The 27,366-nt window shown below is 38.3% G+C and overlaps 1 protein-coding gene across 12 annotated transcripts in view; it reads right to left on the reverse strand.

Annotated features, from left to right (window-relative positions):
* Positions 1-27,366, reverse strand: part of SYNE1 (spectrin repeat containing nuclear envelope protein 1) — a 488,224-nt gene that overhangs the window by 287,171 nt on the left and 173,687 nt on the right. For all 12 annotated transcript variants that reach the window (XM_075924456.1, XM_075924455.1, XM_075924462.1 and 9 more), the window contains 10 exons: positions 26,934-27,142; positions 26,540-26,648; positions 24,063-24,227; positions 21,430-21,597; positions 18,980-19,156; positions 17,442-17,582; positions 15,004-15,164; positions 11,965-12,115; positions 7,227-7,454; positions 6,554-6,652 (listed from right to left, as the gene is read on the reverse strand). In XM_075924456.1, coding sequence (XP_075780571.1) covers positions 6,554-6,652; positions 7,227-7,454; positions 11,965-12,115; positions 15,004-15,164; positions 17,442-17,582; positions 18,980-19,156; positions 21,430-21,597; positions 24,063-24,227; positions 26,540-26,648; positions 26,934-27,142 — 1,608 coding nt within the window. The remainder of the gene's footprint in view (positions 1-6,553; positions 6,653-7,226; positions 7,455-11,964; positions 12,116-15,003; positions 15,165-17,441; positions 17,583-18,979; positions 19,157-21,429; positions 21,598-24,062; positions 24,228-26,539; positions 26,649-26,933; positions 27,143-27,366) is intronic.

The raw sequence follows: 27,366 nt of genomic DNA on the forward strand, positions 1-27,366 counted from the left end.
CTTGTATAATGGCACTAACACCTCCTTATCCCTACTGGAAATACCTCGCCTAATACATCCCAAGATCGTATTAGCCTTTTTCACGGCCATGTCACAATGGCGGCTCATAGTCATTCTATAATCAACCAGGACTCCGAGGTCCTTCTCCTCCTTCATTACTTCCAACTGATGTGTCCCCAGCTTATAACTAAAATTCTTATTGTTAATCCCTACATGCATAAACTTACACTTCTCACTATTAAATTTCATCCTATTGCTATCACTCCAATTTACAAGATCATCCAGATCTTCCTGTATGATATCCCGATCCTTTTCTGAATTGGCAATAGCTCCCAACTTTGTGTTATCCACAAACTTTATTAGCACACGCCCACTTTTGGTGCCAAGATCGGCAATAAAAAGATTAAATAAAATTGGCCCCAAAACTGATCCCTGAGGAACTCCGCTAGTAACCTTCCTCCAACCTGACAGTTCACCTTTCAGTATGACCCGCTGTAGTCTCCCCTTTAACCAGTTGCTTATCCACCTCTCAACTTTCATATTAATCCCTATCTTTTCCAATTTAACCAATAATTCCCCATGTGGTACTGTATCAAATGCCTTACTAAAGTCGAGGTAGATTAGATCCACTGCATTTCCTCTATCTAAAAAATCTGTTACTTTCTCAAAAAAGGAGATCAGGTTGGTTTGGCACGATCTACCTTTTGTAAAACCATGTTGTAATTTGTCCCAATTGCCATTAGCCTCAATGTCTCTAACTACTTTCTCCTTCAAAATTTTTTCCAGGATCTTACATACTACAGATGTCAAACTAACAGGCCTATAGTTACCCGGGATGCTTTTTTTCCTTTTCTTAAAAATCGGAACTATATTAGCAATTCTCCAGTCAAATGATACAACCCCTGAGTTTAGAGATTTATTAAAAAATTTTGCTAATGGACTTGCAAGTTCATGTGCCAGTTCCTTTAATATTCTTGGATGAAGACCATCTGGGCCCCCCGATTTACTCCCATTAAGCTGTTCAAGTTTGGTTTTCACCTCGGATATGGTAATATCTACCTCCTTATCCTCAGTCCCATTTGGTAACTTACCATTATCCCTAAGATCTTCATTAGCCTCATTAAAGACTGAAGCAAAGTATTTGTTCAAATACTGGGCCATTCCTAGATTATCCTTAACCTCCACTCCATCCTTAGTAATTAGTGGTCCTACTTCTTTTTTTGTTTTTTTCCTATTTATATGGCTATAAAACCTTTTACTATTGGTTTTAATTCCCTTTGCAAGGTCCAACTCTACCTGACTTTTAGCCTCTCACTTTATCCCTACATGCTCTAACCTCAATAAGATAGCTTTCTTTACTGATCCCTCCCATTTTCCACTCCTTATATGCTTTCTGCTTTTTCTTAATCACCTCTCTGAGATGTTTGCTCATCCAGCTTGGTCTAACACACCTGCCTATACATTTTTTCCCTTTTCTAGGGATACAGGCTTCTGACAATTTCTGCAACTTTAACTTAAAATAATTTCAGACCTCCTCCACTTTAAGATCCATAATTTCTTTAGTCCAATCAACTTCCCTAACGAATGTCCTTAATTTACTAAAGTTAGCCCTTTTGAAATCAAAAACCCTAGTCTCAGATTTATTTTTGTTTATCCTTCCATTTAATTTAAACTGAATTAGCTCATGATCACTCGAGCCAAGGTTGTCTCCTACAACCATTTCATCTATGAGGTCCTCGCTACTCACCAAAATCAAATCTAAAACAGCATCCCCCCTTGTTGGTTCAGCAACTACTTGATGAAGGAATTCATCAGCTATCACATATAGGAAAATCTGAGCCCTATTATTATTACTAGCACTTGTTCTCCACTCTATATCTGGAAAGTTGAAATCTCCCACAATTACGCAGTTTCCATGAGTATTTACTTCATTAAAAACATTAAAGAGGTCTCTATCCATATCCAAATTGGATCCTGGTGGTCTATAACACACCCCAAGCACTATCCCAGGGGAGGATCTGATAGTTTTCTTCCCCAATGTGATTTTTGCCCAAACAGACTCTGTCTTCTCCATTCCATCACTTTTTATTTCTTTACAATCTACCTCATCTTTGATATACAATGCGACTCCACCACCTTTACCCTTATTTCTGTCTTTCCTAAACAGCACATACCCTTCAATACCTGTACTCCAATCATGCCTAGTATTCCACCATGTTTCTGTTATTCCTATAATATCTGGTTTCACTTTCTGGACCAATAGCTCTAGTTCCTCCTTTTTGTTACCTAGGCTCCTCACATTGGTGTACAAACATCTTAATTTTTGCTGTTTGGCCTCATTCACATTCTTTACCCAATTTGGCACAGATGTTATACCTCCAATATGATCTATTAGACTAGTATCCACCCCACCCTTCCTCATGTTCATTCTCCTACCCCCAGCTATATCCTTTCTTACTTCGTTTTCCTCCCTCTCAATGTTAAAATCTGGCATAGAGATTACCTTGGCATCTCCCAACCATCTCCCCCAAATTCCTAGTTTAAAGCTCTCTTAATAAGTTGAGCCAGCCTCCATCCTAGAAGTCTATTTCCCTCCCTACTTAGGTGAAGTCCATCTCTAGAGAACAGTCCTCTGTCCATAAATGCCTCCCAGTGACCATACATCCCAAAGCGCTCCTTATAGCACCACTGCCTAAGCCATCTATTGATCATCATAATCCTGTCACATCTTTGTTGCCTTTCTCTAGGAACAGGGAGAATTCCACTAAAGATCGCCTCAATTTCCTTGAGCATCCTCCCCAGCCTAGCATAGTCTCCCTTAATTCGTTCCAGCAAGAATCTAGCCGTATCATTTGTTCCTACATGAAGGATGATCAATGGATTCCTTCCTGCTCCCTTAATAATTCTCTTCAACCTCAGTTCCACATCTCGTATCTTAGCACCTGGCAGACAGCACACCCTTCTATTCTCTGGATCAGCTTTGGTTACAGGCCTATCTATTCTTCTCAATAAGGAGTCCCCAATCACATAGACCTACCTTTTCCTAGTGACAGTGAAATTCTCTGGTCTATCTCTAGCTTCCTCTGGCTGCAAGTCCTTACCATTCCTATTTTCCCTTGTAATCCTAATGCTCATTATTGGTGTTGTCTCCATTAAGTCTTCCCCTTTATCTATGGGACTAGCCACTCTTCTCTTCTTCCTTACCCTTCCATCTTCATTATCTACCTGCTGTACCCCTTCTTCATTTTCCAACTCCACATATCTGTTCTTGAGCTCTATTTTTCCTTCACCGACCCATCTTTTCCTCTGCCTGGTCCTCTGAGTCACATGCTTCCACTGTCCATTTTCTTCGCCCAGCAGTCCCCCCTCTGAGGCCCTTGATCCTGCTTCCATCTGCATATCTAAGCTTTCCCCTTTAGCCACATCATGCCTTTGCCCCATCATCTGCTCAAACCCCCTTCTAAACTTGACCAGCGTTTCCACCTGCATCTCCAGTCCTCGGATCTTTTCTTCCATCAGCTCTATCAGGCGGCACTTCATGCAAACAAAACTCCTTTCAGGTACCCCCTCCAGAATCATGTATATACCGCAGCTACCACATCCAATCATCCTTCTTGTGTTCTCTACTACTTGGGCCATGGCCACTAATGCCTTTATGTTTTATCTACTTTCTCACCAAAATCCTATTAGTCCGGTGAACACAAAAACAAACCAAAACACTCTCTCCACAGCAAAAACAAACTCCAAACAAGTCCCAATATCCAAACTCCCACTCAAACTCCCCTGTTTACAGCTGTTTGTTTGGCTCCTGTGCCGCTGCAGCTATCTGTGCCGCTGCCTGACTAGAAGGCTACCTTTATAGGACCCCTAATCAGTGAAGCCCCGCCCCCTAATCAGGGCTCAGCTTCTCTCCCAGCACACTGCCCCTCTAACAGAACTCCCACTCAAACTCCCCTGTTTACAGCTCTGTTTGCTTGGCTCCTGTGCTGCTGCAGCTATCTGTGCCGCTGCCTGACTAGAAGGCTACCTTTATAGGACCCCTAATCAGTGAAGCCCCGCCCCCTAATCAGGGCTCAGCTTCTCTCCCAGCACACTGCCCCTCTAACAGAACTCCCACTCAAACTCCCCTGTTTACAGCTCTGTTTGCTTGGCTCCTGTGCCGCTGCAGCTATCTGATTTATTTTAGTAGCTCAAAGCGGATCATTCACGTAGCTGAGGATAGCTATAGAGTGGGGGCACTCAACCATGTCTTGTGTTGACATCGGATTGGGGGAAGGCATGAGAACAGTTACAGTGGATGTACACAAACTTAGGCAAAGGGAATCCTGCACTAACCAGCTATGCTAGTCTTAGGATTGCCTTGTAATATGCAGCATCAGGAAAGAACTGGGGCTAAAATGTCTACATGGAAACAAAACAGAAATAATAAAAATGATTTTAAAAAGGGAAGGCTGAACCTCCTCCACCCACACATAATCCTAAACTTGTAATAGCAAAGCACTTCTACCAAATGAATAATGAGGTGTGAAAAGGGATGCAATTATAGTACACCATAGAATAATCAGTCTCCAGTGACTATCTTAAAAAGAAACAAGAACAGCACAGAAAGGAATGAAAGATTTTTAAGGCACCTAGGCTACGTCTACACTGGCCCCTTTTCCGGAAGGGGCATGTAAATTTCACTAGTCGTCGTAGGGAAATCCGCGGGGGATTTAAATATCCCCCGCGGCATTTAAATAAAAATGTCCGCCGCTTTTTTCCGGCTTTTAAAAAAGCCGGAAAAGAGCGTCTAGACTGGCCCCGATCCTCCGGAAAAAGTGCCCTTTTCCGGAGGCTCTTATACTTACTTTGAAGTCTACTTTGAAGTAAGAATAAGAGCCTCCGGAAAAGGGCACTTTTTCCGGAGGATCGGGGCCAGTCTAGACGCTCTTTTCCGGCTTTTTTAAAAGCCGGAAAAAAGCGGCGGACATTTTTATTTAAATGCCGCGGGGGATATTTAAATCCCCCGCGGATTTCCCTACGATGACTGCTGAAATTTACATGCCCCTTCCGGAAAAGGGGCCAGTGCAGACGTAGCCCTAGTGTATGGCTAAATATCCTACATCCAACAGTAAGTATTTCTCCTTAATCAGATCTGTTGTTGCTACTGTCTACAACTTTTTGCAGTGCAAAGGGCCAGATCATCCTTGCAGATGGCATTTATAAGGAGCTGTCTCAGACATCAGTAAAAATGATGCACACATATCTGCAAGGCCATTATGAGCAAAGATTTGTATTTACAGTATTTTCCTTGAGAGAAATAATGATGAATGTATATGTAATGTATAAAAATAGATGCATCCAAAACCTGGAAGAAACTGTCCTGAACTTTGAGCTTTTTTGAAATCTGAATCCAGATCCAAATTTTGAAAATTTTATGTAACTTTAAAATGAACAAACCCAAAACGGAAACTCCCCCAGTGTCCTAGAAGCCAGATATCTGGTTCTAGATCTGAATTTTGTATCTTGAGCATATGTCTAGTGTGAATAGTCAGTGCTAAATAGAAAATTACACAAAAGAAAATCCATTTCTAATAATAGATTTCTATAGTCCAAGACATTTCTTGAAATTTCTCCATGTGACCAATCACAACTATCTGCATTTCTTATCTTTTATTGATAAAAAAGTTTTTAAAAAATCACAGAGCAGTTTAAATGGTGTCAAGGCTTACTTCCCTCCTTTATCTGCTGCTTCTTGCCGCTAGAGTGAGAAAATCTTCCTAAAAGGGCGTGGAAACGTAGTGACAAATCCTACTTGTTTGTGGGACTGAGCTCTCTGGGGACATGAGCCAATTCTGTGTATTTCCCAAGGAGTCTGCTATGCCACTGATTCCCAAACTTTTGTATACACCACGGACCGGCAAACCCATTCATAAGCTTTTGGTGGACCAGTAACATTTTATTTGTGTATCTGCATATTCATTATGTAAATAATGAATACACAAATATGGAAATAAAAATTTTACTGGTTCGCCAAAATATGTACCCCAGCCCCAGAGCCACTACAAACAGCTGGCTTTAGCTGCGGCAGCCACCCGTCACATGGCAGCTGCCAGAGCTGAAGCCAGCTGCTGTGTGGTGGCTTAGAGACCTGGGGTGTCTCCGAGCCCCGGGCCCCAGAGCCACCACAAACAGTTGGCTTCAGCTATGGCAGCTGCTGGCTATGCACCCTGGAGCAGCCAGCATGGACATGGCCTGGCAGTGTGCTGCACCCTGGCAGCCAGCAGTTTGCAGCCTGGCACCTGTCTGTGGACCAGCAGTTGGGAACAACTATAGAATGCTGGCAGAAATGTGAAAGCTGTGCCGTTAGGTAGAACCCCACAGAAGAAGGCATGGGAGGGTAGGAGTTGATAGCAGTAACACTGCATGCTCCTTCTGTGGCCCAGTTGCCCTATGGGGTAAATGAGTCCCTCAGCTGTAAGTCATTTCTGTTTTCTGTCAGAAGGGCATTACAACAGAGATTCCCTCATTTTTAAAATAAATATAAAGCGGTAATTACTGAGCATGTTTTTACCATATGATCTTGAAGCACTTTGTAAGTATCTGCTGATGAAAAACATGAAGTAAGAGGCTCAGCCAGTTTAGCTTCAAATCTAGACACAGCTTTCTGCACCTATGAAATAAAATACAAAACAGAGGTTTTAAAAAAGCTGGAAAAAAAAAACAAATTAAATGACACAGTTTGAAACTATATGTTGGCTAATAAATTAAGTATTCAGAGCCAACTGATATTTGAGGGCCTGTCTTTGTGAGATACTCTGGGATTCCTGAAGTTAATAGGACTTTAAGGCACTCAGCTGCTCTCAAGAGAGGTGGAAGCACTTTGCAGGACTTGTCTTTTATGCAAACAGTATTCATTCCAGCCTGATACCAAAGATGGATAAGTTCACGTGTCAAGTGTCTAGACCTGACATACTATTGTAGCATCTAGAATTGTTCTGGGTTGTTTTAAAGACATGGAACTCTGTATGCTTCTATATTATTTCTCAATGTAATTACCTTTTAAATCATTTTAAACAAAATTTACCAGAGGAGGATTAAAAAACATTAACTAAAAATAGACCTTATTTCAATTTCTTGTATAATAAAATATGGTATGGCATGTGTAATTTTAGGGTTCTACTGGGAAACTATAAACTTTCTATGAATAGTCCATGAATAGTCTATTAAGAATTTGCAATGTCTACCTGTTCGAGACTTTCTTCATACTTCTGCTGCTGTGATGCGTTCCCAGTTATTATTCCTTCCAGACAGTGTGCATGATCTCTAAGCTCTTCCCAGTACCTTCTGATCTGTGTTAACTTGGCTCTAATATGTGCAGATTCTCCAGAAGTGACAAACTGAGAAAAAGACTGAGATTCCTCTTCTAGGCTTGGGATTCCATTTATTTTACCATCTATTTCTTTACTAATAACCTAAAACATAAAGTAATAATAAATCAGCAGCCACAATAGATTTCTCAGTTGATCAGAATAATCCCTTTCTATTTTCTGATCACTGGTGTTTATAATAGCCACAGTAATTTTCTTACAAATGTATGTTCTGGAAGAAGGAAAGGACAATTTAGAGATCGCCCCATACATCTGTTTATAAAAATCTTTATTATATTATCTAAGATTCTTTTCCTTCTTTGGATTTAATGTCGGAAAGCTGATTTTTAAAAGCTGATTTTCTATGAAAATCAGCTAAAGTAGACAAAATGAAATGGACTTTAGCATAATGATGATATGTGGAATTTTCTACCTCCTGGAATTGGTTGAATAATTCTGATTGGGATTCAATAAGGAAAAATAAACATAACTAAGTCACCAAAGGACATTTGAAATTAGGCTTGACAAATAAAATTAGTAAATGTACAATGAAAAATAAACATATTGACCAGGAGATGGACAATAATCTAGTATGAATAGGATTTAACAGTTTGCAAGCATGTGTGTTAGAGTGTAAATAAGAGCATTTTACAAATTGGAAAAAAAGAATTTATGATCTAAAAGAATGAATCAGATTAGAAATTTAACTAAGATAATTCTGCCTCTCAAGCACAGGATTAAATCAAGAGCCAGATTGGCGGTCCAAACAACATTCTCCTCTGGACCATATTGATACTTGCCTTAGATCATTAAACATAGCTCTGAGATAATCTATCATTAGCTTTTGTTTTCATCTTCTACTTTGAAGGTAGGTGCTAGTTGATCTTGGTGTATCCTATTTTATCTGTTTCTATGCATATTTTAATTAGCAATGAAGGAGAAGCATGAGACCTTCACACAAGTTGGAAACTTGTAGCACCTATGCATTTGTATTCATTAAACATCTGTGCACATGGAAAGGAAGAATGTTCACTTCAGCCCATGTGGCATGCTCATGAAGCTTTTTGTCAGAACTGTCAAGTAATGGGGAGACACATAAACCCTCTTGTACTGATTTGGAGAAATGCTCAATCATCCTCAAAAATGTATATGAAAAGGGTTATGTGACTGGCAAAATTCCAAGATTGACATGAAACTGTACCATTCCAGGCACAAGATCTACTGAACTAGTGTAATCATGCTGACAACAAAAACACTAATTATATTTTACTTACTATTCAAAAATAATTACTCAACTTGCAGTGAAAAGAATTTTGCAAGGTAAGCGTCTAGAGCAGCAAAGTTATATAGTATAGTTAAAATGCACTGTTCTAAATCAGCAAAAGCGACGAGGAGTCCTGTGGCACCTTATAGACTAACTGAAGTGTAGGAGCATAAGCTTTCGTGGGCAAAGACCCACTTCGTCAGATGCAGGACTCCTCGTCGCTTTTGCAGATTCAGACTAACACGGCTACCCCTCTGATACTTGTTCTAAATCAGCAATTATAAAGTCTATGTGCGATGCTTTGAATGAATTTTGATGATAAAATCACTTTTTTTTGCATGAGAATAGAGTGTTAATGAAAGGTACTAGATTGACAGCACTGTAGATGCAATCCTGACTCAAAAGAACAGGAATAAGTTAGGTGGTGCAAATTTGTACCTACGGTGTCCTTTATCACCTAAGAGGTGGTGGATAACTGAGTCTGACAAGAGCGATAAAATTTAGTGATAACTGTAAAAGTAATTTCTTTGGATCTCTGCCCACTAGGAATTAGAGTAAAATCTCTTAGGCTATGTTTACACTACCAACTTATTACAAAATAACTGATTTTGAAATAATAAGTTCTGAAATAACTATTTCAAAATAAGCTGATTCCTCTTCGCAAGCAGGAGTTGTTATTTTGAAAAACAGGCTTGGTAGTGTGGATACTTGCCTTTTTTATTCAAAATGTAGAAGAATGTATTTTATGCTAATTCACTCAAATGCTTAGCTGTCAATTTAAAGTAATTTTCAGTCTGATAACTGACATTTAATTGAAGAGTTATATTCAGTTCTCATACACTTATACTGGAATGGAATGTAGTCATCGCTAATCTGTTCAAGCATAGCATGCAAATATCATTAAGTATCACTTCTCCCATCAGATCTGCATGGATGAACCTGTATGTATTTGCATAAATCAGTTACATTTCATGTAAAAGAACCTATTCAGGGACACACTTTCTAAATTATAACATAATGTTATGTCTCAGAGGAGTAGCCCTATTAGTCTGTATTTGCAAAAACAACAAGGAGTCCTGTGGCATTTTAGGGACTAAGAGATTTATTAGGGCATATGATTTTGTGGGTAAAAATGACCCATGCAACCTTATACCTTAATCAATATGTTAGAGGCCCAGGACTCCTCATTGTTTTCATAATAGAAAAACTTAAAAAGCAATTAATAGTCTAGCAGCACCTTAAAGCCTAACAAAACATGTAGATGGTATCATGAGCTTTCAAGGGTACAACCAACTTCTTCAGATGAATGGAGTATTAAAAATCCAGTTCCAAATAAATAGGGGATGGGGTAGGTTTGATTGGTTAAGACAGTGCTTCTCAACGTGGACCATATGGCTCCCCAGGGGGCCACACCTTACTTCTAGGAGGCCACATGGAAAAAAACCAGAACATTAGGGGGCCACAGTAAGTTTCTGAGGGGGCCACCCAAACTTAACTGTCAGGCATATGATGAATGAGGCTCAGAAAGGGGTCATGAGCAAGAAAAGTTGAGAAACACTGGGTTAAGACATTAGATGTGGAGGTAGCATCCTAGCCATGTAATGTCTTTATTCATACCTTTGTGATGGCTCCCAAACTTGTACATTAAATTAAGGTCCAACATTTCCCTGTGTATTTGGCTTTGGAATTCGCCTGAAACAACATGGTGACTTGGAGATCCATTAATGAGTGCCAGGACACAGAAACCTGTTGGAGAACAGTTTAACCAGCCCGGGCACTCATTAATGGATCTCCCATTAATGGATCTCCAAGTCACCATGATGTTTCAGGCCAATTCCACAAGCCAAATACACAGGGAAGCATTGGAACTTGACTTCATTTACAGGTTTGGGAGCCATCACAAAGGAATGAATAAAGACATTACCTGGCTAGCACTCTACTTTCCATATCCAAATGTCTTAACCAACCAAACAATGGGTACTTAAGAACAATTTGCACCTTCTCTAGGAGTTTCTTGTAACATGAACACTCTAATTCACTCTTTTTTCCCTCCCCACCCCATCCTCTATTTATTTTGGAACTGCACTTTTAATACTCCATTCATCTGAAGAAGTGGGTTGAACCCACAAAAGCTCATGACACTATCTACATGTTTTGTTAGTTTTTATGGTGCAGCTAGACTATTCACTGTTTTCTAAGTTTTTCCAGTAACAGACTAACATGCCTATCCCTCTGAAACTTTTGTATGTTTTTATAATGTAATGTGTAATTCAGATGTGTTCTATTTTCTCCATCAGAGTTATTGAAAATGAAGGTTTTATCCACTGGCTGCTAACAAAAAGGGATGTATGATTTAATGTGTGTCTGTGAAAAACACGGAGACATTAATTTTACTGGGAATTTTTTTGACACATTGCTTCAATGACAAGGTAAGAATTCAAGCAGTGTTTTATCTTTCACTGCTACAACCAAGAGATTGGTGATTTCATTTATTTTGCATATGTTAATCTGGTCACAACTTCAGAAATTAATATTCTGTCAAGAAACTCTTCCAGTTAACCAAATCAATATGACTTGGGATCCTTTCAAAATATGTTGCAACTTCCTGCAGCAGCCCGAATGCAAGCTACTGAAGAGTAAAGGGTTCATAGAAAAAACTATGTTTTGGGAACTTTGCACCAATGAACACTTGCAGATTGGGAAGACATAACTATAGTATGTAGCAGGAGTAAGTAAAGTGATCCATGGAACTGGCAGCATATTTGACTAAGTGCAACTTTTAGAGGTATTGTGCACCTCTGGCATCATTAAATGAACTAGGAGAAAATGTGTATCTATCATACAGTACAGAGAATTTGGAACTGTAGCAATAAAGGTCTATGGGTGCACAAGCTAGTGAGCACACTAGTTCCTTTATTATTTCAGCATAAAAGACACACAAAACATCAGGTGCTATAAAAGAGGGTGCTATAGCCACTGACGGATGTACATTTTACAATACAAAGGCTTTCTAACTCAGTGAAAACATACCACATGGCTATTTTGTGTAAGCCAGTGAGCTTCATTCAAAAAACCTGCATTCATTAAAATTCTTTAATGTTACATACAGTGAAGGCTATGTATGTATAAATAGTGAGTAACAGAGAAACCCTAACAAAAAAACAGCCTATTTCCTTTAGCTCTTGCAAAAATTGAGCTTGATATTTTTATATACAAAGTGTAACATCTTTACATCATTGTAGTTCTGAAACTCAAGTCTCTCCCTTGCAGTCTCTAGCAAAAAAAACCAAACAAACAAAAAAAAGACAGAAATAGGATTGTAATGGTTAATGTAACATGTGAACCAATCACCTTCATTTGGCTGATTTGCATGTCCAAGGGAGATGATGATGTTTCCAAGGTATCCAGTTCTTTTTCTTTTTCAGTTATCCAGATGGACAGAGCTTCAAAATTACTGACAAAATAATCCCACTTGCTTTTCACCATTTCCATGGTTTTAATACTAAAATTAATCAAATTAAGTAGAGAAAATAAATAGTTTAATATACTAAAATTTCTCTTACAGGGTCTAATTAAAAATACTACTTAACCAAATTATAGGTAGGTTGTATTGTCAAAAGAATGTTTTTAGAGTATGTAAATGTGTATTTTGGACCAAAGTCAGATCAGACTTTGTACAATTCCATTAATCTCAATAGTGTTACACACAATATGAGTAACTATAAAATTTGTCTCACCACCTGTGTACAGAGGAACACATGAAAGCAATAAATGCTAAAGAGAAGCAATCCAGGCAGTATATACAAACAATATTCTGTGAAATATGAACATTATATGGCTGTATCAGATTACTTAAAAAAAAGGATCTGAATTAATTTTTTAGCAGGACTGACTATTTCATTGTCTTATGTGATAAACAACAATCTGCCAGCCAGCAAGCAGCTGCTTGTTTTCCTTGAGCAAAGAGTGAACATTGAGTCAAAGAACAGAAACCTGATGAAGCTTCCACTTGCTCCAAAAAAATTTTTTATCTATAAATGTACATTTTAGACATATTAAACAGGAAGAGATTGTGCTTGATCTTGATTTAGGTCCAAGGCATCACACAAAAAATACCCTTCTCCTTTCTCTCATATGCCTTGCATTGGGTATATCAAAATTAACTTCTTGGCCATAGCTTCTTTTTCTTTCAAAGGGTATGATGGTGCTTATGAAATCAGTACCTGCTTGGTTTGACACTGTCTCCTCTAGTGCCAGCTAGACTAGCTGGTAAACAATGAGCCTGTTACATCTTGGCTATGAGAGGGGCATCTTTTAGCTCATGCAGAGGAGGGTCTTGTATTAAATTCCAGAGGTTCCAGGTTTGATCCCAGCTGATAACTACAAGGGTCTGTCAGCATTACACTGAGATAAGGTGGCAATACGTATCCTAAGTCTGTCATGATGCCAGGAACATGTGAGCTGGAGATTAGAACACAGAAGCCATAGAACATTGTGCAGCTCGTCCGAACTCCACTGGGCTGGGAATCTGATTTCATTACGATTCTTTGGACTTTGCCATATTTTAAGGACATCCCTCAGTGCCCTTTGATGAGCTACAAATCAATCTCCACAGAAGGAATGTTTGTCAGGTTGGTTGTGACACTGACTATGCAGATTTGTTTGCCTTTTTTTCCTCCTGAAGGATTTCTCATAGAAGAGTAGTATGCGAGACCTGCTGTGTGTAGTGGGACATCTTCAGTTCAGAACATTTCTAATCACTAGCACTGCTACTATTCAGTATACATAAGCCACCCTATGACCATATATGAAAGATATTGACTTTGATGCAAAATACAAGTTTTACAAGTTAATCTGGTTCTAATATCCAGTTACACAGACATGCATGTTTTGCAGAAAGAAGCAACTGTGCAAAGATACACTGTTGTATCATAGTACCACAGACATGTTAAATTACTTCACTTGCAACTCTAGGCTGAACGGGAATATGGTCAAAATCTCTGGCTTTCTTCAAGGCCTTATAAAATGATACCACACTATTAAGCAGAGAAATGAATATATATCATTGGCAGTATGCAGCAACTAAGAGTCTACTGAATCGAAAGATAATGGAAGCCAACATCATGATGATGGGAAAAGTCACACTAGCAAGTTAAGTAGAAAAGGATAGATTATTTGACAATAAATGACAATATCTCACATATTTTAATGAGGAGCGTGTAAAGAATGAAACTGCCAAATACTTGCTATAAAGCTGTTGGGATCAGGATTCACATTGGGAAGAAAAAGTGGATGAACTATAGTCAAATTCTTCCCAAAATTTCAAAATAGACGTATAATGATCAATACTGAAATAGCAACAATGTTGGCATTTGCGCTGTCTTTGGTTAGATAACCACTGAGATAGAAGGACATAATTCTAACTTCTTGGAACTAAGGCAGCATGGAACCGGGATATACTTGGAAGTTTATCTTTACAACCAGCAAATCAGATCCCCAGTTGGATAAATCATTGCAGTTCCACTGAACTAAATGTGGCAACACAGATTGGTACTAGCTGAGGATCTGGTTTAATATGATACAAAGTGCATATGTTTAATGAAAACTTAAAATCTAAAGAAACTGTTCAGACCGAAGCATGGTACAGACAATATCGGTTGACAGTGACTATCAGCTTCACCTATTCTCCAGCTTTCCTAACTGGATTTGATAAGAGTTTCTGGCAATATGTGACTCTATGAACAGAGTTTCACAAGATGTCATTGCCCAAACTGAAATAGTGATAAACTAGTGAACATGTATTATATTTTAACAAACACAAAATGTCACATTCATTTTCAGGGGTTTCTCCATGGATCTTGATTTTTCCATTTATATTTCCATTTTTGCCAGAATTTTGGCAAACCTTTTCTTATTTTCACCAACAGAAACAGCTTATTGAACTACCAGTGAAAATCAAATTGGGGCATTCACTAAGATAGCACTTTTCAACATTCCTGTGGAAAAAGGAGGAAAATGTGAGAGACACGTGGTAATTGTGTTGTTTTTATACTTGGACTGAGATATTTTTCAGAAGCCTCTAGTACTTGAAGAACATAACTAATGTCCCCTCTTCATAAGATTGAGCCCATGGCTTAGAAATAAAAAATGCTATTGGTTAAATATGCCTGGAATCATTTTAGTTACTTTGTAATATCAAACCACTATTTTCTTTATTGCATAGGTATTTGTGTTCTCAGCAATAGTTAGTACTATTCTCCCAGTTACTACTCAATGGCAAGCTAAAATTTACAGTGTTCTTTGAGACTTAACATGAAATGTTGACAATGTAATGTAAAAATCAGATACATTCTTATGGCAGAGAGGAAATACTAGGACTTAAGAACATACTCTTCTTCAAGGGTAACTTCCACTTTTTTCACTTGTTCCTGGATTGACTTTGCCTGCTGTTGAAGGGATTGCTTGTTCTTTGAGCCTAGCTGTATTTCAGAAGAGTACTTCACAAGATTCTCCGCCTGGGATGCCATGGCTACTGTCTGCTTAGAAAGTTCCTGCAAGGAGGGATCATAATTGTTATTTAAAATGTTTTACATTTCCTGATGCTAAAATTATTGTTTTTTCTTCTTCTGTGCTGAGCAAGGATCTTCCCAAGATTATTAATATTTATTCACAGTAGATGTAAAAACATAGAATCTTTTTATTTCCACACTTTCATTAACAAAAGCTCATTTTAGTTAAGTATTTTGTTCTAATTAAGACAACAAACTATGATAGGACAATAAGAGGTCAATGTACTCAGTTAAAAATCAGTGTCTTGGATGGTCTGTGATAGTTTTATTAATGAAATTGGAGAGGATAGTATGTGTAGGTGATTTTTTTGCATTTAATTATCTTTTAAGTGCTATACCCCCTATATATGTGATGGATTTATAGCTTGTTGTAGCTTGTAGCTTGACTTTTGTCTATATTTAGCATTATTTTATTTCATACAAGATCATGATGGATAGCCAGATTGACCAGAGTTAGATACAAATTGGTATCATAGTCAACAGGGAAAGATATAATCACTGCATTTTGCTTTGTCGGCAAAAAGAGGCAGGGGATCTGTCAAGAAAGCAAGCCTTTTTCGATAGATCCTATAAACCTCCTTGCAGGAGGCATAAGGGATCTGTCAAAAAAGGCTTTCTTTCTCAACAGATACCCCTCTAGACTGCCTCTTTTTGCGGACAAAGTGCTGAGTCAGCAAAACGTGGTGGCCATTTTTATGCAAATTAGACACAGGATATTTAAATCCCTGCCTCATTTGCAGTGTTGATCTGCCTAATCTGCATCCCTCTGTTGACAAAGGGATGCAGTCTAGACATTCCCTCAGTAGGAAAGCTCTGAATAAGTTCAATATAGGAAAAGGATAATCCTTTAGATAATATGAATTGTGTTAACACCGGAGGGAGAGCAGAAAGAAAACAGAAAGAAGGGAACATATAGAGAAAGTACTATTACCCAGCAACATTATTTTGAAATAACTAGTGTTATTTCAAAATAACTTAGTCCGTGTCTACACAACAGGCAGTTATTTCAAAAAAATGTCAAAATATCGTTAAGCTGGAGGACTTCTTACTCTGACTCCTGTAACACCCACTGTACAAGGAGTAAGGGAAGTCAGAGAAAGAGTGCTCTATTTCAAAATAAGTGCTGCGTAGACTCTCCCAAGTTTGAAATTAGCTATTTCAAAATAAGCTACACAATTGATGTAACTCAGTTTGCGTAGCTTATTTCAAGTTACCCCTGCTGTGTAGTCACACCAAGATAGGAAAAGAATTAACCACTGGTGTTACGCTGAATGTGAGAAAAAATTATCAACCTTATTTGGTCTACTAACTTCAAAAGTACTTGCAATTAAAGGTTACTGCTATGCATGCTGAAGAGAAGAAACACATACCAGATACATGATCTTTTGACAGCATGATAAGGAAGTAAATATATTGGTTCATATCTACCCTTATATTTATAACACTTGGATTGAGTAAAATAATAACGTTCAGCTAATTACTTTACTCTCAAGGGGTATGTCTACACTACCCTCCTAGTTCGAACTAGGAGCGTAATGTAGGCATACCGCACTTGCAAATGAAGCCCGGGATTTGAATTTCCCAGGCTTCATTTGCATAAGCGGGGAGCCGCCATTTTTAAAATCCCACTGGTTCAAACCCCGTGCAGCGCGGCTACATGGGGCTCGAACTAAGTAGTTCAGACTAGGCTTCCTATTCCGAACTACTGGTACACCCCGTTCCACCTCGAGGTGTACCGGTAGTTTGGAATAGGAAGCCTAGTCCGAACTATCTAGTTCGAGCCCCGTGTAGCCGCACTGCACGGGGTTCGAACCAGCGGGGTTTTAAAAATGGCGGCTCCCCGCTTATGCAAATGAAGCCCGGGAAATTCAAATCCCGGGCTTCATTTGCAAGTGCGGTATGCCTACATTACCCCGCTAGTTTGAACTAGCAGGGTAGTGTAGACATACCCAAGATATGTACGTCACTGGCAGATATATTTATTTCAATGTAGAAACAATCATTTAACTGCTGAAGGCAATATATTGTCTCCAGACTCATGCAGAGCATCTATAGACATTAATGGGGCCTTGAAAGTTGTGTAGCTCAAAAGTTTGTCCTATCCACCAACAGAAACAGATTCAATAAAATATATGACCTCACTACCTTTGTTTCTCTCATTAATGGAAGAACCATATAGAGATCAAAAGACAACTTTTTGCACTACTTATTAACAAGTAAGACAGAACAGTGTCAAATTCCACTACTCTGTATACATACCTTTGTCTGATCCAGTTCTGATGAGAGGCTCTCCAAACTGCTAAAGCTTAAAATGCGTTCAAGTGCAGAGCTTGCTTGCTTAAGATATTTGACTACTGTTTCTTTGTCTCTTTCAAACTGTTCCCACTTGTTTACTGTGACCTACACAAAATAGGACAACAGAAAAGTGTTTGGATGGAAATTACTGATAGTTAAAGGTTACAAACCTAAATGCAAAATATTACAGACATCCTCCCCCCCCTCCTCCAGCTATGCTGCAGATATATCTATCTAGAAGACAGTTAAGGTGTAGTCATCTAGCACGTGTTCTATTCTGTTACACAGAAAAGCACAGCTCTCCTCTCTGGTACATTTCTCTTTGAGTTTTAAGCATATGTCTGAATCTACTAAAGCCTCACAGCTATATAAGTAAAGGTGGAAGTACCAGATCTTTGCTCAATGTTATCTATAGAAATAGAAAACTGTTTAAAAAACAGAACAGGTAAAATGGTAGTTATATTTAATACCAAGCTGAATAGAGAAAGTTCAGTTTATCTAATGTAAATTTTGGTTAACAAGTGACATTTGATTACTAGCTACTGCAAGTTTGGAGCCTTGTATCATCAGTATAGTGAATGTTTCCTTGTAATCTCAAATTTCTGAAATAATCTAGAGCTACTAGTGAGACTTGGCCGAAGGTGGGTCCTTCAAGAAATACCTACTTTGCTTCAACCAATAATTCAAATTAAGAAATTTTCTAATAGCCTTTAATGTCAATCATAACACAGGAAATAACTACGGTACCTTCAAACTTCCAAGCACAGAGATATATCCAATGGCACTATCACCCTTGGACAACAAAAATTTGATGGACAGGTATAGGCTGGCGAATTGAACTCAGGGTTGAGAGGCAGGAAGGACTCAGTAATTTGCTCTGTGATTTGAGACAAGTCAATTCATTTCTTTGTGCCTCTGTTTTTCCATCTGTGAACTCAGGATATTTCATATGGCCGTTTTGAGGTTTAATTGTTTGTGCACTGCTGTGTATATACTAGGTATTATTATTAATTGAAACCTAAAAATTTTCATTACAGTGAAATGTCATCCTTCATGAATAAAGGTGCCACACAACCCCCAATTTAAAGCTAATTCATAGGGATTTTGTCTATTAAATGAGAGTCAACATAATCAATTAGGACTGAACAACAAGCTTTTAAACAGTTCCCAAAAATTAGATGTATACTAAAATCGAAAAGGACTCCCACATTTTACTCAAAAAAAGAGAGAAAACTATAAGGATGGATGCATGGGTTCTGTTAGTGAAATTCCCACATAGTGAGTCTCAAATATGAGAAACTGATCACAGATTTGTTAAAAATGTTAAAATGTGGGGCAAACTCAATTCTCATTGCATGGATAGAAAAATAAATTAAAAGACAGGATGCTGACCTGTTACCATTGGAAGAAGTAGCAAGTTGTCAACCCTTTAACTAAATTACATGAAAAAATAGGAAAATTGAATACAGAGGATACTGTAATGTTACCTGCTAAATGCTCACCTGTAATTTTTCTTCCCGTTTCTCCATATTCTGCTGCATGTTTTCTAATGTGCCTTCCAACTTCTGTAAATCTTCTTGCACTGTGCTAGGCAGTCCTCCTTCAATCTGCAGCTGTTTAGCTCGGGCAATCTGCTGTTGCACATCTTGTCTCTTTGCACGGAGCCTCTTTGTCCTTTGCTACAAGCATTCATTCAACAGGATTGATACAGATTTAAATGATTCTCAATTCAGTATTGAAAGCAGGGACATTAGAAACACACCCACAGCTTTCTGTATGTATCCCCTTCATAAAGGGGATAATAGACAAAGGGCTACATTATCTCCTTCCTAGACAGAAGTACCGTTAGAGGGTGAGGACAGATGGAGCAGTAGTGCACTTGTGCAGAAGGCAGCCATAAACCAGCTACAAAGTACTGAATAATGCCTGGCATCTGGCTCATGATGCTTCACTACCCTCTGGCTTCGGAGTACCTTTGGTTGTAGTGTAAACATGGCAGTAGCCCTGCTCCTTCTCTGTGCCATTCATCAGATGCAGAGCAGCACTGAGGGAAGCACACTGTATACCCACAGAGCAAACACAGTGAAAGCCAAAGGTGTGTGCTCCTTTTCATGTCACTAGACACTTTATTCACCTCCTAGAGGTGCAACATAGAACTCACAGCCCAAAGAGAGAGAAGGGAAGACTGGCTTTAAGGCACTGTTATGGTGCCCAAATTCTGGGCAGATAAAGGGGCGGTGCAGCCCTTGACATAATTAGAGTGCCTTCGAGGGCTGTCTTATGGGCTGCGGGACTTTCAGAAGTCTCACGCAGCAGCTGCACCCCCTTGCATGTGGGTGCCTCACCCACCTCCAGCCTTGCCTCTGACATGCCCCTTTGCTGGGTTTGTGAAAGAATGCTCAGAAGGCAGCCGGCATCTGTCTGTCTCCATTCTCTTCTAGACAATTTCAGGGCTTTTAAAGATCCCATTTGTACCAATTCTCCCATCTGCTATACGGGGCAAGGACAAGGTGAGAGTTTCACCCATGACTTTTCCTGACTTCTGCAACAAGGATAAACCTGCTGAATTCCTATGAGCAGTGCTCCTCCTTCCGCCTCTCTCATATTGACTTCAATTTGCAGAGTCTTAAAAATGCAGCACATACAGCAACTATAACATGAATATAGTTATTACAAATATGACATGCGCTGAATAGAAACAGAGGTACAATTTAGCATCTTCTAGTTAGAGAACATGGCACATCCAACTGTGAGAAACACCGGTTAATCTACACCATTTACTCCATGCACAAACACTGACAATGATGTGATTCTTTTTTAGGACACCCAAAAGTTACTGTCACACAGTACAGCCGTGTTCTACAGTACATGATAGAACATAACCCCCAACCTTTATTACATTAGTAGACATACTATATGTTATTATGTTTAAAAACACTGGATATATGTAACTGTTGCACAACTGAGATCACTTTTAAGATTAAAACTCACTTTTTCATTCTATTGCCCAGCAATCAGTTTAAATAAGAAACTATTATTGTAATAGCTGAGCACCTGGTTTGGTGAAAATATGACATCTTGCAATGTAAACAGCTTCTTATAGCACTGCGCACCTAGTCAGAAAAAAAAGGACAAATTCTGCCTTCAGTTGCATACAATGGTATAACTGAGGACAGAATCTGGCCTGCAATATTAAAAACATTAATTGTGCAAATTGAAGCATTGGTTTAATTGAACCATTGCAATATAATGTCATTAAACCAAACTATTAATGGAGCTACAAAGTAGTGGAAAAAATGATCCGTGTAAATAATTCTTCCCATTATGCTAACAAAGATCAAATCAGAATCTTAGCCTTTTAAAATACTTAGCCTTTTTAAAAGTACTTGTAATAGTACATCTTGTTAAAAAAATCAAAATTTGGTACCTAAATAAAAATGGCCTCATTTTCAGAGTCTGGAACTCAAGTGAATTCAATGAGAGCTGCAAGTGCTCACATTCACTGAAAATCTGGCTATTTTTAATTTAAAGATGTATACTATGGCATCAAAGTATGAAAATCTTGGCCTCTTTATTCCAAGACAAAGTAATTTCCATAATTATAAACCAATAATATTTAGGCTACTGTTGTTCAGGAGTGTGAAAAAACACACCCCTGAACAACATAGGTTTTTCCAGTATAAGCGCTCATGTACACAGCACTATGTCACTCATGGAGCTGGTTTTATTAAGTCGATGGGAGAGCTCTGTCTCATCAGCATAACGTGGCTACATGAGCACTCTTACAGAGGCACTATGTCCCAATGCTAGAGCTATATTTTATACCTGACATTGTCATATAAAATACACTGCATTACACCACAAGAGAAGCTACACAAACACTCTCTACTTATCAATGACACAAACCACAAATAACAAGTTGATCAAATCTGAGTATGACCAGTTGTCCTACCTGATGATGTAGAAGTAGTTGTTGAGCCTGTAATAAGCTTTCTGTATCTAAGATTTTTTCAGCCTCTAGTTGGGCTTCTTTTGAATTGGTAATTAGTTCTTCTAGGGCACTTTTTACTTCTTCTTTGTATTGGACACAATCCTCAACAGTGCTTAACATCTTCTCAATCTATATTTATGAAAAATATTGATACATGCAATAGCTGAATAGGATTAATTTACATTTGGGGTATTTTTTGTAACACATGATAATTGTAATGCAAAACCCATACACCTGCAGGTCATTTAGGACCCTTCTTTTGCTTTGTATTTATAAAAACTAGCAATGTTCATAGGAAATAAGAATAAGGTAGACATGTTTTAGGCTTATCTGTTTGCCATATCGTTGTAATACTTTATGGGTCATAACTTCATTGGATATAAATTGTCATAACTCCATTTATTTCAGATTATATGTGACAATTTACAGAATTTGAAGATTTCTCTCAGTATATTATTTATACTTCCTATTAGCCTAGCATTCATCAACAATTCCACAATAGTATACTAGCGGAAGAATATACAAATACAAAATGCAAGTTAGTCAGATTTCAGTTTTTAGGAATGTGTGAAATATTTCAGCAATGTTCAGAATCAACAGAACTTCACTATCAATTTGAGGACAACTTAAAGTCAAACCATATTTAGGTTCTGAAAAAGGTTAATAAACATTTCTATTTTTTATTAAATGTTCATCAATCTCTTATTTTCCTTGTTCTTGTTTTTGGGTGAGACAAGAGGTATATACACGTAAATCCCATGTAAAGTTATATTGTGCAGTATGTGAGGCTTAATGAAATCATAACATTATGAACCAACAGTTTTCATAAGATTTCAAGTCCAATTTTCACACCAAGTAAAATTAAATTACATTTGAATAAACACTTGGATCCTGTATAAACCTGGAGCAATTACAATGAAGTTACAAGATCTCTAAATGAGACTGCAGTAAAAGTGGCACTAGAGTCTCCATTCTTAACTTCATCTGCCTCGTAACAAGGAGATACCCAAACTCCTCCTAATCTTCTCTTACAAAAAATATGGAGGAGACTCCATCAGTGACAGGCTTGATTGCCCCTAGATCTAGAATCAAAATTTCTTCAGGATAGTTTGATGCTTCTAATTGTCCATCAGAGCTAAATGGAAATAGAAAAGGGCTGTGAAGAAGCCTGGAGAATATTTGTGTATCTGAAGTTGACTGAGGTCCCTAAACTTAAGTGAGATATCCTGTTTAGTTTGGGAGAGAACTGCTGTGATAAAAAGACAACTTCCTCCTCAGTATCTTCTTCCTCATTAGAGAATGGAGGGACCACAGGTGAAGTGGGGCCAATGAGGTGCCATGTATGCCAGGGAAACATTAGTTGCCAAAAAAATGTGATTCAGTCATTGATGAAACAGGCTAAGCAGCTCTGTTTGCAATAACTCATTAATAACCCCTTTTTCAGGCCCGCAAGTAGTTTTATACAGGTTGAAACTCTCTAGTCTGACATACTCTAATCCGGCAACATCTGTGGTCCAGCATGATTTTAGTTAGGTGGATATCCGCTTATCATGGGTGTGGCCAAGTTTCCCACAGTCCCATAAAGTTTGTTTACAGCCACTAGTCTTGATTCTCAGCATTACGTGCTGTTATTTAGCTCTATTTTACCCCGAATGTCTTCTGAGGACCCAGTAAGCAGCGGAAGTGTTGCTAATGTTGCTAGACTATATTGACATCCCATGGTCTCACAAATTCTCTGGTTCAGCACTGATCAGGTCCCAAGGGTGTGAGACTAGATAAGTTCAACCTGTAGCTTGCTGTCTCTTAGGGCACTTCTACACAGCAGGGCTAAAGCTGAAATAATCTATGCAACTTGAGCTACGTCAATTTCATAGCTTAAGTTGAAATAGCTTATTTCAGCTTTTGGCACAGTCTCCATAGCAGGAAGTCCGAGAAATAGCACTCTTCCTCCAACTTCCCTTACTCCTCGTAAAATGAGGGTTACAGGAGATGGAGTAAGAAGTCCTCCATCTCAACATTATTTGACATTATGTCAAAATAACAGCTTGTAGTGTAGACTAGATGTGAATTATGTTATTTTGGAATAACGTCAGTTAATCCTAAATAACACTGCTGTATAGACATACCCTTAGAGGCCAAAACTTCCAGTGACTTCAGTGATACCAGAATTTGGTTGCAGATCAGCCAGTAAGGATGGTAGGGACTCCAATCACTTTAGAGCCTTACTTTGCCAATCTATTGTTCTGAATCCTGAGACTTCCAAATATTAGTACCAGGCTGTCAATGTAAAATGCTTGATAGTATTTAATTGTCGAAAACTAGTATTCCATTTTTAGGTAAAAATACCTAAAGCACTGAAGATATTTTGGATTCAGAAATGTTCATCTGAAGCAGAGAAAGATTCAGGAGCCTACTGAGTAGTTCTGTTAATATTGTTGTTTGCTAGACTCAAGGCTTTGTTGCACCTGGGATCTGAATGAATTTGGGTTGCTGTATGCTTCTTGTATAATTAAAAAAAGCACAGCACGTCACTTACTCTTGTATAACAATAGTTGATGTCACTACATAGGACGCTGTGAATGGTCATACTATACCTCAGCCAGCAAATGTAGCAGTTCCTTGAAGTCGCTAGAAAGTTTAGATAACTCTTCCTCTTTGTTTCTGGATTCATCCTCAGCAGAAATCTCAGTCAAAACAGCAAGTCTAGATTTCAGCCAGTGAAAATTTTCTCCTTGTTTGCTGACACCATGCCTGATAACCTACAAAGAATCACAAATATACAAGCTTAGAATCAATTAAATATAACAACAAATAATATTCATGGGCAATTTTATATCAATTCTGTGATGAGCAGCACAAAAATATGTGTGTGAGAATTTGTGTATTTTCCTTTGAAGACTGTAGGATAGTATTTTTCTCTAGTTCCCATAGAGTATCTCATGTTCTACTTAGGGTTGAATCCTTCACTCTTTCCACAGCCACTACAGGATTGTCCCCTACTTTGCTGAAGCCTGTTTTTTCCCCTACAGGCTAGTATTAACAACAATCGGTTTCATACAATATCCTGCTTGCATATATCTAAAATAGGATTACATTGCATATTTTAAAGACTATTGGGATTAGCCAAATTAGAAACATTTATTTATGTTTTTATCTGGTTTCAGATACTTAGGGTAGTCACAAAGACACTTAGTTAGAGCACTTACTTATTAAAATCCCTTCTCTCTCTCAAGTGGAAGGGCAACTAAACTAGGGTTCTCCCACATCCCAGATGAATACACTATCCACTCAAAGTTAAGAGTGTTGTAGTAAGCAAGACATGAAAAGTAATTCTTCTGCTTTACCCTATGCGGCTTAGGCTTCAACTGGAGTATTGTGTCCAGTTTTGGGAGTCACATTTCAGGAAAGATGTGGAGAAATTGGAGTAGGTCCAGAGAAGAGCAACACACAGGATGAAAGGTCTAGAAAACATGACCTATGAGCGAAGATTGAAAGAATCAGGTTTGTCTCTGGAGAAGAGAAGACTGAGAGGGGACTTGATAACAGTTTTTAAGTAACTTAAAAGGTTGTTACAAGGAGGAGGGAGAAAAATTATTCTTCTCAACGCATGGTAAAAGGACAGGAAGCAATGGGCTTAAATTGCAGCCAGGGAGGTTTAGTTGGAATTAGGAAAAACTTCCTGTCAAGGAGGTTATATAGTGGAATAAAATGCTTAGGGAAGTTGTGGAACCTCTATCATTGGATATTTTTAAGAGCAGGTCAGACAAATATCTGTCAGGGACAGTCTAGATGGTGTGTGGTTCTGCCATGAATGCCAGGAACTGAACTTGATGACCTCTAAAGGTTCCTTCCACCTGTATGATTTTATATTTAATATTTTTATTAATGACCTTGTCACAAAAAGTAGGAGTGTTCTAATGAAATTTGCTGATGATATCAAGTTGAGAGGCATAATCAATCTAGAGAAGGATTAGCTATTATACAGGAAGATTCTGATGACCTTGAAGACTGGAGTTAAGAAATTAGATTACATTTAATAGCACAAAATGCAAGGTCTTAGGCTGTAATAATAAGGATTTCTGTTATAAGCTGATGGATTGTCAGTTGGAAGTTACAGTAAAGAAGAGAAAAGGAGTGTGTGGGCCTACCATAGGATGACTATAAGCCACGAGTAATATGTAGCAGTAAAAAAGGCAAATGCAATCCTAAGATTACCAGGCTAGGCATTGCCAGTAGGGGTAGAGGAGTATTATTAGGGTTAAGACGTCATGTGGAATACTGTGTATTGTTCTGGTCACCTATGTTGATTAATTTAAACTGGAACTGGTGCAGAGAAAGGCTACCAGCATGTTCAGAGCTACAGAGGGCTTCTCTTATGAGAGGAAACTAGAAGAGTTTGGTTTTATTTAGTCTAGTAAAAAGAAGTCTAAGAGGGGATACAAGTATTCTGCATAAGTACATCATATAGGTAAATACGGGAAGGGTGAAGACCTATTTAAGATAAAGGACAATGTTGGCACAAGAACAAACTGATACAAACCATCCATGAACAAATTCAGGATGGAAATTAGAAGAAAGTTTCTAAATATCAGAGGGAACAACTTCCCGCTAAGAGTTGTAGGGGCAGACTACTTAATTGGTTTTAAAAGAGAGCTGGACAAATTTATGAGTGTGACTGATGCTCAGAGTCTAACTCATATGTGGGTTGGCAGGGACTTTTCCCTCAGATCAGACTGGCATTGAACATTAGAGCACTTTGGTCCCTCCTATTCCTTGTCTGTGGCAAACAATAGTTTAATCTCCTGGGGGCTGCAATACTTTGGTCTAATTTTGGTTGTTAAGTTTAGTGTGAGACTGTTGGGTGGTGTCAGACTAGATGATATCATTGTCTCTTCTTCCCTTAAACTCTGCTCTCTGATGTGAAGATAGGTGGTGAGATGGCCCGGTCTCCAGCTTCTCCTTTTGTAGAGGCTATATGCGCTGACTCCATGTAGCTGAACTAATGGGTGGTACCACTGAAATCCAAGGCGGAAATCTCTCTACCGTATCTGAATATATACTAAGAACTAACCTCTGTTGCTGTTTTAAATTGTTTGTATTTGGCAGTATCATTGACACCAAGCTTAATCTTCGTTAGCTCGCTTTCCTTTGATGAAATCCAATTTGCTAATTCAGAAATTCTGAAATCAAAGAGCACACAACATAAAACATGGTAAAAGTTAGCTGCAAATTACCCTTTATCAAGCCACAATTGCTACTTATTAATGTAAATGAAAAATGGCAGCTGGAAGAAAAACAGATTATTTTGAACCCACTACATAAAATAGAGTTTTCTGTTTTTGAACAAAAAATTATTTACCATTCCTTGAACTGTGTTTTTCTATTACTGGAGTTTTTAAAGACGAGTACATATACTAATTGTTCTGATCCATGCTCGGTCATATACAATGAACAGAACTAGTTACCTATTCTTGTAATCCTTCCACTTATCAGGGTTTTCTTTTAGTTTCACATAGGTCCTATCAATTTGGGATTTAAGTTCCTTGAGGGTTTCTTGGCAGCTTTCCAATGTAACCTTAAGTTGGTCCCATTCTGGGAGCTTTAGGCACAGTTCTTCAATCAGCTGCAGCCTTTTGTCACATAGCAGATAAGGTCCCTTTTCACCAAAGAAAATCTAAAAAGGGGGAAAAGAGCAACAATAACACACTGACCATGCCACAAATCACTATTTTTTTCTTTTACAAAAACTAAGAAGGCTCCCAGTTTTTGCAAAGGGATTAAATCAAATTCAGCTTTCCTTTAAGATTCCAAATCTTAATGCATTTAAAAGTTGTTCAGAGAATTTATAAAACCTCCATCCAGGGATCCAATTTACTGTCATGTTTCGCCAGTTTCACT

Source organism: Pelodiscus sinensis, chromosome 3 (assembly GCF_049634645.1).
Source record: "Pelodiscus sinensis isolate JC-2024 chromosome 3, ASM4963464v1, whole genome shotgun sequence".
Taxonomy (NCBI): Eukaryota; Metazoa; Chordata; order Testudines; family Trionychidae; genus Pelodiscus; species Pelodiscus sinensis.